At 36.5% G+C, this 10382-nt stretch overlaps 1 protein-coding gene across 3 annotated transcripts in view; it reads left to right on the top strand.

The window, feature by feature from the left end:
* METTL9 (methyltransferase 9, His-X-His N1(pi)-histidine) overlaps positions 1 to 10382 on the top strand; it is a 38884-nt gene that overhangs the window by 9966 nt on the left and 18536 nt on the right. For 2 of the 3 annotated variants that reach the window (XM_081298351.1, XM_081298350.1), the window contains exons 2-4: positions 2091 to 2281; positions 6436 to 6645; positions 10189 to 10373. In XM_081298351.1, coding sequence (XP_081154477.1) covers positions 2091 to 2281; positions 6436 to 6645; positions 10189 to 10373 — 586 coding nt within the window. The remainder of the gene's footprint in view (positions 1 to 2090; positions 2282 to 6435; positions 6646 to 10188; positions 10374 to 10382) is intronic. The other variant, XM_081298352.1, reaches the window with a different exon arrangement.

The following is a 10382-nucleotide window of genomic DNA, read 5'->3' on the forward strand; positions in this document are numbered from 1 at the left end:
CTGGTTTAGTTGTTCATTTTTAAGTGGATGCTAAGGAATTCTTTGCTCCTCAGTTTCAGTTGAACTACTTGTCCACTTTAATAGAATGTACTTGATTGCCTATTATCAAAGTAATGATTTTCATCTTGATTAGTCATTTTAGAGCATAAAAAATAAAAGGTAGCATGGCCTCAGTATTACAGAGTTCAGAATGTGTACCAGGAGATCAGGAGTATAATAAACAATGGTTTACGACCTGCACTGGGGCATGACTTCAGGCCCAGTAAGTATTAAGATTTAGTAAATGATTAAGCAAGAACATTTTCAGGCCAAGGAAAAGAGCGTAGGCAGTTAATACAAGAAGCTTCATAACTTGCTCTATAGGGTGGGGAAAATAAAGTTTTGTATGAAGTCCAAGTGGTTTTGGTAACAGTGGTTAAATGGTAAATTAACACAAATCAGTCAACAACTGGAAAGGTTTGGTGTATCTAGTTTGGGTTACAAAGTTTGTCAAATGATGAATCTTTGAAGTTTAATGTGCCTGTTTCTTCTTTTTGTTGTTTTATAACTGGTTCTTTTTAATGTTAGTGTCAGAGATGTTACCCAAGATTTCATTCAACATTAAGCAAGTTTAGGATGACTATAAATTTGGTCCATCCATTGTGCAACAAGTTACAGGATGCCTACTGCTGATAAATGGTCACATTTGTCAAGGGCAAGCAATTTATTTCTTTGGCCAATAGACTCCTATTTGAGGAAAAACTGGTGGTTTCATAGTAAATAATTGATTAATAATAACTGGTCTACTCTGCAGTTTCATCACTATACTTAATGGGCTCACTCTTATTTATCAGGCCATTTGAAGAATCTTATTGCTGCTGTTATCGTAGAATTCGCCCATGTGCTTGTGCTGTATTGGGTACATGCCTGCTTTATGTTGTTTAATCCTAATAGTCCCCTACCAGGATAGATAGATAGATAGTGGCATATGTAGCCTACCAGAATGAATAAAGGCTCAGATTAAGTGACTTGTCTGAGCTCACCTAGAAATGCAGAGCCAGGACTTGATTGTGGGGCTGACACTAAGTCTCACGTAGAGTTTCCTCTGCCAGTATTTCTCAGTGAAACAGAAAACATTTATTAATGGAGTGTTAAATTTTATCTACAGTTGAAATTAGGAAGGATAGGAAGGGCAGCAGAACAGAACAGATAATATGATTGATGTATGTACATTCCATGTATGTATTATATATCAAAATTCATTCTGCTGTCATGTATGACTGAAAAATAAATAAATAAATAAAAATTAAAAAAAATTTTATCTACAGTTGAAATTCTTGAATTTTGTTCTAAAAAGTATAATTTGGCTAGAGCCTATTCCTGGAAATTTGGTTCTTCGCTTGTTGTTACTTGGTTTTCTCATTGATTGCAGTATGACCTTAAGTAATTTCTTCATCTTTCTTAAGCACATTTGTTCCCATCTCTAAGGATGCCATATGCTCTGTTATTATACCTCAAGATTTCTAAAGGTCTCTTCTGTGTAGCCTACAAGACGACGGACAATCTAATGTAGTCACAGAGTGTTCAATTCTCCTGCCTACTGTAACTGATATGTTTAGTGGTTTTGAGTTAAATCTTTGCACTATGTGACTGTTTTCTTATCTGAAAACAAGATTAACAATGTTAGCTATTTGCCTTCTGAAGTTGAATTGACTCTCGGGAAGGAAAGGCCAGCATAGCTCTTCTAGATCTCAGTGAAGGAAACATTGGGCCAGGAGTCAGAGTACCTGGGCTGATGATCCGGTTCTGCCTCCAGTGGCTCTGCATGGCATGCAAGCCTTACCCTCCCCCCACCCTTCCCACCTGCCTTGAGGATTTATAATGAGAATTGAGAGGTCATGTCTGAAATGTATTTTATGCTTCATAGGCAATATGGGTATTAAAGATGATGATTGTCCTCAAAAGTACCATCATGAGATTATAGTATTTGGAAATCTTAGATTTGATTTTAGCTTCTGTTTTTTGTTTTTGATTTTCTTAGGTGACACTTCAGTTGTGTGTTTTAATTTTTTGTTCTTTTTTGTTCTTTTTTGTTCTGTTTTGTTTTTTAGTGGTATGTGTGCAACAGAGAGAAATTATGTGAATCACTCCAGGCTGTCTTTGTTCAGAGTTACCTTGATCAAGGAACACAGATCTTCTTAAACAACAGCATTGAGAAATCGGGCTGGCTATTTATCCAATTATATCATTCTTTTGTGTCATCTGTTTTTAGCCTGTTTATGTCTAGAACATCTATCAATGGGTAAGTGAATCTTGGACATTTTGTTTTTCTTTATCCCTAGGTTTAAAAAAGGAAAAGTGAAAAAAGAAAGTTATCTTGTTCAAAGTATTGACTATCTCAGCTGCGTTATTCTTGTTTGCCAAAATCCTCCGCAGTAGATCCACTGTTCAGGCTTTCTGTGCTTTTGCTTTTAAAATTCACTATAACTTGGTGAATAGCCCTATGGCAAGAGTATAACTCTATGGCAAGAGTCACTTAATTCAATATTCACAGCTTTGATGTCCTTAGAAACCACCTGGGAGGTCCGTTAACATGTAGAATAAGAGGTAGTAGTAGGTCTGGGCGGGGCCTGAAATTCTGCTTTTTGTGTGTGATTCTGGAGATTTAACTCAGGGCATTATGCTCTGCAAGTGCTTTACCACCTGAGCTACATCCCCAGCCCTTTTGGTTTTTATTTTGAGATGGGGTCTCCTTAAGTTGCTGAGGCTCTGGCTTTGAACTTATGATCTTCCTGCCTCAGACTTTCAAGTAGCTGGGATTATAGACATCACCACTGTGCCTGACTGAGATTCTGCAGTTTAAGCAAGTCAGGTGATGCCATCGATGCTGCTGCAGCCTGCTAGTTGTGCATTTCAGAGTAGCAAGACCCTTAGAACCAAATCCTTAAGCCCTTAGGCTGAAGAGCAAGACCTTAGCCTTAAACACAGTTCCCAGAGGTCTTTTTTTTTTAGGGGATTCTAATTTCTCAGCCCAACAGTGGATGATGGTTTGTTTGAAGAGTCTTACATTTGTTCTTACATAATGTCTGGGCTCACCAGGATTTTGTAAACTTATTGTGGATTTCTGTATTCCCAGACTGGTTCCCCCATATGAATCCACAGAAAAGGATTTAGGAATATTATTTATCCTTTTGAATCCAAATTTTCAAACATCCCCAAGGTCTTAGAATTCAGAAAGCCAAAGAGAAAAGCAACAGGGCATGATACTTAAAAAAGCCTTATTGGACCACTGAAGTCACTGCTTGGGCCCACTTTTTCTTTTCCCTTGAGGTTTGGAGCCAAGTTCTGCTGAATGTCTGGATCCCAGTCTGTCATCTGGTCCTTAAATATGTTTTCAGCACCACAAGCCACTTCTCAAGATTTCTTATTTGATGTTCTTCCTTATTGCTTGTGTGAAATTGCCTTACATTTGCTTCAGCAAACAGTTGTTTATTGTATTGGGAGTTGAGTTTATACAACTTGGTCTGACATTTTGTTCCTAAAATTGGTTGTACTGAATTTCTGTCCTATGCCACTTATTCTTTCTTGGGACATTAGATGAGTCACTGTAGCAGATATTCTTATTTTGGGAGTCCTGTAGCTCTTTGAAAGTATAAAAGGTAGGAATCCTGTCTTCAAAAAGTAGTTAATTTTTTTTTTAATGTAAATTGGGGTTTTTCAAACTCTGAATCTCTTCCCTCTTCCTCTACTTGTTGGAACCTTTATAAAATTCCCTGCTGTAGATTTTTACAGTTTGATCAAAGAGGCAATGCGATTAATAAACCCCTTTGGTTTCTTGTATCTCTCTTTTATTTTATTTTGTTTTTTTGAAATGGGATCTCTCCTGTTGTCCAGGCTGGCCTCAAACTCCTGGGCTCAAGCCATCTACCTGCTTCAGCCTCCCAAATAGCGGGGACTACAGGCATGTGCCATCTGCCTGGCTCATTATGCTCTTTACTTTTGATTATTATTTTTTTAACCCACTACCTCCCTGCCAGCACATCCCTCTTGCCCTGTGTTCTCTTCTCAACAAAAAACTTAATTTTGAGTTTCTTGGTACTTTCCACCCATGGCAATGGTAGATTATTACAAGTGACTGCCTCTTACAGAAATAAATAATTATGGTAGTACTGTCTTGAATTAAAGTTCTTATCAAACTAACTCTATGATAGAAAGGAGAAGGCCAAATAGTGAGATACTTGCTGTTTTCAGAGTTTATTTTGCAAGAGGCAGACCTCCTCTAAAGACTCCAAATCGAGAGAGAACTTGGATTGAGGCCAGAGAACCTAGGAGGGATATAAAAGACTAAAGTCAGAGACAAATTAGACAGCCACATCTCTTTCATGGTTTGTGTTTACCAGAAACCTTGTATCAGACTAAGTGTCTTGATATTTTAGATGGGACAATTTTTTTATTATGTTAGACTTCCCCACACATTGTAGGAAGTGTAACTTTTCTGGCCTTGCTTACTAAAGGACATTAATACCCCCAAGTCACTGCAACTGAAACTCCCCCACTGCCCCTAAAAGGCAAAGTTGGTCCTGGTAAACAACATTGGGCTGGATGGACTTGACTTTTAATCTTTTAAAGCCATATTGCTGATCTTTGGAAATAGAACAGTGCTTCTCCTCTCTCTCTGGTGCCCTTAAATGTAGATAAGTCAGTAAGTCAGATGACCTTATCAACTCTGACCTCAGATGACCTCCAGTTCTAGAATTTGATGGGTATCCTGACAGTATTTCTCATATCCCAAGAAGATGGCCTGGAAAGCATGTTGTTTTATAGCTGGGAAAGTTTATGCAAAATAACTATTTTGTGCAGTTACTTTGGTCCTGTGCCAAGTCAGCATCAAGATTTAAAATCTGCCTCCTGAAGCCATGCTGCTTGTAGCCTCTTCCTTCTTTGACTCTGGGGCCTGCCTGCAGTTTCTGCAGCTATTTCAGCAGGTTCAGTCCCTTTTCTCAGCTATGCATGTATTTCCACGAGAAGATAAGAACAGTAGAGGATTAAAAACAACTTGTCTTTTTTTTGAGATATCTTTCTCTGGTAAGTGGTTGTAATTTATAACATCATGGTTGGTTGTCTCTGGGGTCTTTCCTCCCCACTCCCCAGACTTTGAGCATTTCTCTGGGCCAGATTTACTGTAAATGTATTATTAAATTTGGTGGCCTTAAATTAGCTCTTATTAAATTATTAAATTTAACTCTTCTGAGGCCTTAATAGGAAAAAAGGAGGGGGAATTTGTTGCATGAACTCCCTCCCCTGTTTTTTTTTTTTTTTTTTTTTGAAACTGGTCTTGGCTCAAGTAAGCTGTTGCATGCACTTTTTCAGTCACTATGTAGCAAACATATTTTTGTGTTCTGATTGGAGAAAGTGGCAGTAGAGATTTCCTTGCTGTGTCCTAGACCAGTGAGTTTCAGTATGCTTTCCAGGGTGTGAGGAAGAAGTGCCTCAGGAGTTACTTCAGGTTGCAAAGAGAATCCCAGAAGTGGGCTGGTGGCAGCTCCAGGGCTCTCAACCTCGAGCCAGCAGCAGCAGCAACAGCTCTCTTGCCATTTTATACTGTATATGAGTGCCACTTCATTTAAAGAAAAGGTTCTTTTGCTTAAAGGAAGTTGGATAATTCCTTCCCCAGACAATGTAGGATTTGAGAGCTAGAGGTCAGGTTCTAAATATGGAGTTCGTTGTATTTCCCAAAGTGGTGCTTCCAGGAGACTTGGCTGCTTTTCCATGGGTTCTCTTTGATCTCCATTCTCATTCCTCTCAGGTTCTTTTTTTCAAAGGCATTATTACTATTGGGAATGTTTTTTAGGACCTTTGGAAATAACAGGACCAAGCCAACTGTAAAACATAAACCTAAACAAATACGAATCTACTTCTTTAATGCATATTAACGGATGTCACAAAGACCATTCTTTTCCTATTTTTTTTAAGGTTCTTTTAAAACTATTGTACAAAAGCTAATTTTTCCCCTTCACCCACTGTTTAGTTCCATCTTCCAATTGGCCTTTTTTCCTGCTTGATTTCTCTGCATAGCGTTGGGGATGATTCTGTTAGCCCGTCATCTTTTTAACTGGTAAACATGTTCTGTTACTCCTTCTGCCTTTCCTTCCTGTTTTGACTTAAATTCTTCACATTCATCTTTCAATTTCTTATTCATTCCATCATCCATTCCCTTCCTCCCTTTTCCTTTCCCATGCTTTTGAGGGTATTATTTACAACTCTAAAGACAAATGCTATCTGTAGTTATTTTCTTATTTTATTTGCTTTTTAATCTTACAAGTCATATAAGATATTTTAATCATAAAACTTTTATAAATTCAAAGGGTTGTTGGTGCTGAGTCACTACATTCACTTTTTCATGTATATTGGGTTTAATTTGCATAGACTCTTCCATTTTTGTCCTTTTTTTTTCAGGTTGCTAGGAAGAGGTTCAATGTTTGTATTCTCACCAGATCAGTTTCAGAGACTGCTTAAAATTAATCCAGACTGGAAAACCCACAGACTTCTTGATTTAGGTGCTGGAGATGGAGAAGTCACAAAAATCATGAGCCCTCATTTTGAAGAAATCTATGCCACTGAACTCTCTGAAACTATGATATGGCAACTTCAGAAGAAGAAATACAGGTACTATTTCTAGACATGGTTTGGGATATACTTCTTGGTTTTTAGATGTTTTTCTTCTTGAAAGTATGTTATTTAAGGTGTATGGATCAGAAATCATTTTCCATGATTAGGAACTAAAATATAATATATTTCCATATATAATTAAATGGAAATTTAGAGAGGAAATAATCTTTCCATAGCAGTATTTTTTTCTGGAGCAGAGGAAGGAAAAGGACTAATGAGAGAGCTTGGAAAAGGCATGTTAGATGTAGAGACTTGTTCCCTAATCAGAATCTGATAATCGTAAATATTTAGTATGTTTAATATTAAGTAGATTTGCATTGTTGCACAAACATCACCATCATCCATCCCCAGAACTTTCTCATCTTCCCCAACTGAAATTCTGTACCCATCAATCAGTAACTCCCTTTTCCTCCCTTCTTTCAGCCCCTGACAACCACCATTCTACTTTGTCTCTGAATGTGACTATTCTAGGTACCTCATATAAGAGGAATCATATTTTTATCTTCTGTGCCTGACTTATTTCACCTAACATAATGTCTTCATGGTTCATCTGTGTTGTAGCATGTATCTAAATTTCTCTTGGTACCAAATAATATTCCATTGTATGCACATATCACACTTTCTTTAGCCATTCATCTGTCAGTGGACTTTTGGGTTGCTTCTACCTTTTTGTTAATGCTTCTACCATTTGGCATTGTGAGTAATGCATGAACATGCATGAACATATCTATTAAAGTCTCTGCTTTCACTTATTTTGGATATATACCTGAAAGTGGAATTGATGGGTCAAATGGTGAGCCTTAATATTTTGGAAAATTTGCCATATGTTTTCCATAGCAGCTATACCATTTTTGTATTTTCATCAACAGTGTTCAAGGGTTCCAGTTTATTAACATCCTTGACAATTATTGCTATTTTCTATTTTGATTTTTAATAACAGCCATCAGTAATGATGCGTAGGAAGTGTCAAATCTTAGTTTTAAGAGACTTAGGAAGAAGAGACTTAGGAAGAAGCGCAATCTTTATTCAGTATGGATACTTTTTGTTAGGAGATTTCTGTGTATTGGTTGAGTATAGAATGGAGGAGCTGGAGCTGGAGATGGCCTCCTCTATGGTATTTTGGAAGCCTGGCTTAGCCTTGGAGAGAAAGAAGAAGAATGTGTAATCACTTACTTTGCTATTTCCATGTTTTTACTTTTTACAGACTAATACTAGACATGGAGCATCAGTGTACCTTTTGGAGCAGGACTGGACTGAACATTTGCAAAATATAGAACTCCTTAGCCCAGGGAATGGGAAGACTAAGTAGGAGGCAATGGAAGGGAAGATTATAGTAAACAGATATTTAGTGTGATTTTCTATGGAAGGAAGGAATAAATGTAATAATGTCTGGTATAACAGTATAGGCCTGTAATCCCAGCAACTCAGGAGTCTGAGGCAAGAGGATTGCCAGGTCAAGTCTAGCCTCAGCAACTTATCAAGACCTTGTCTCAAAATAAAAAATTAAAAGGGCAGTGGTAAAGTGCCCCTGGTTTCAATTCCTGGTACCCAAAACTAAACAAACACACAACAAAATAAGGATGAATTTGAGCTAGTGTAGGTATAGGTTTAACCATCTCAGCATGCAAACTTTAATTTTCTGTTAAGAGAATATATTTCTGTCTTTCACATGGAAACTACCTAACTAATTCTGGGATGGATTTAGTGAAATTATTCTACATTACAACATGCTGATGGTATTTGGCTTCTGATTCATTGTACATGTGAGTTTCTTTTAAAATAAAGTATATAATTTATCTTTTTAATTGCTCATTTCAGTGTTTAAAATCAGAACTGTTGGAAATTTTATCCTAAAACTATAATCTTTACAGTAATATTTTGAAATTCTTCTTTAATGCCATAAATCAAGTTTCTTAATCTCAGTAAAACAAAATGATTTTGAAGCCCTAGTGCTCTATTTATTTCAATCAATATTTAGTTCAATTAAACACCTGTACAATAGGCTGGGTACAGTGGTGCATGCCTATAATCACAGTGGCTCGGAAGGCTGAGGCAGGAGTTCAAAGCCAGCCTCAACAACGGCCTCAACAACGGTGAGGCACTAAGCAACTCAGTGAGATCCTGTCTCTAAATAGAATAAAAAAAGGGCTGGAGATATGGCTCAGTGATTGAGTGTCTCTGAGTTCAATCCCTGGTTACCCCCCCCCCCCCCAAAAAAAAGACCCAAACCTAAAAAAATCCAAAAAACCACCACCAACAACACTTGTATAACAAAGGAATATGACTGGTTACTTTAAGTTAGACTTGTTTAGAGGTGACTCTGTTTTATAAAAATATAGATTAAAAAAAGATGTAACTAAGTGACTTATGTTCCTTTTTGTTCTATTCAGAAATGCTATAAAATATCATTGTTAGTAATGTTTCTAAAATAGCCCTCATTATACTTTTAGAATTTTCTAAGATACCTCCTTGTTCAGCATTATTAAAGACTTGTTTTCCACAGATCCTTTTCTCGGTTTCCTTTTTCACCTGTTTCTATTCCAACATGTTTTACTTGCTACATTCTGACTGGTGTAAGCAGGCAGGAGTAAGTAGTTTATAGAATTGACTCAGTGATTTGGTTAGCAAAGACTCTGTCTCTTTTTTTCTCATAGCTTTATTGAGGTAAAATTGAAGGGCAATAAAATGCACATATTTTGAAGTATGCAATTTGACTGGTTTTTGACATGTATGTAACCAATACACTCAATATAAAAAGCATCTCCATTATTTTTTTTAAATTTGAAATAATGCAGACTGTGTTTCCCGCATGATTTATTACATTAGAAATCAGTCACCTTAAGATATATAGAACCTCACCCCCCAGGTTATCAAAGACTTGATATTAAAAACTTCCCCTTTCTGTAGATAAACATTGTAAAAGACTAAAAATGGTATGTGTGTGGGGGTGGGGGGGATAGGTGAGATTTTCTAATCATGTTGTTCGCTTATAGTTTTATGAGGATGCCCTATGCTTTATGTTTTTCTAAGTAGTTATTTAGACATGAAGATTCTAGAGTATGAAATTGTCTCCTGGCAATGGATATGATGAAAAGATTTTTAGATTACTATTTTATACTACTCCATTCTTAGTATAGGAAGGACCCTAATAATAGAAAATATGAATATATATATATTTTTTTATGATTCACTGCTAGTGAATGTTAAAAAGTTAGATTCATTCTTTTGTTCTTTCATTGGAGAAGAGAACTAATTTTTATTACTTTGTGTCTTCATTCTTATTAAACATATTCTTATAAAGAAAGTTCTGTATGTTTTAGTATTTGTTAATAGGAGAAATGGTAAATTTAAAGAAACATGGTTGCTGTTTGTCTCTTGTCTGGCCTTTGTATTTTTACAAATATAAATTATAAGTGAATATTTTGAGTTTACTTTGTTTTGGAAGACAAAATTAGAGCCTTTATTGGCATCTTAAATTATTTTAAAAAGATGTCTTCAAAGCAAGAAATATTAGTCAAGTTCTTTCTGATGTTTTTCTAGAGTGCTTGGAATCAATGAATGGCAGAATACGGGGTTTCAGTATGATGTCATCAGCTGCTTGAATTTGCTGGACCGCTGTGATCAGCCCCTGACTTTGTTAAAAGATATCAGAAGTGTCTTGGAGCCAACTAGAGGCAGAGTCATTCTTGCCCTTGTCCTTCCTTTTCATCCCTATGTGGAAAATGGTAAGTATG

The sequence above is a fragment of the Spermophilus citellus genome, assembly GCF_964194105.1.
Source record: "Spermophilus citellus genome assembly, chromosome: 6".
Lineage (NCBI taxonomy): Eukaryota > Metazoa > Chordata > Mammalia > Rodentia > Sciuridae > Spermophilus > Spermophilus citellus.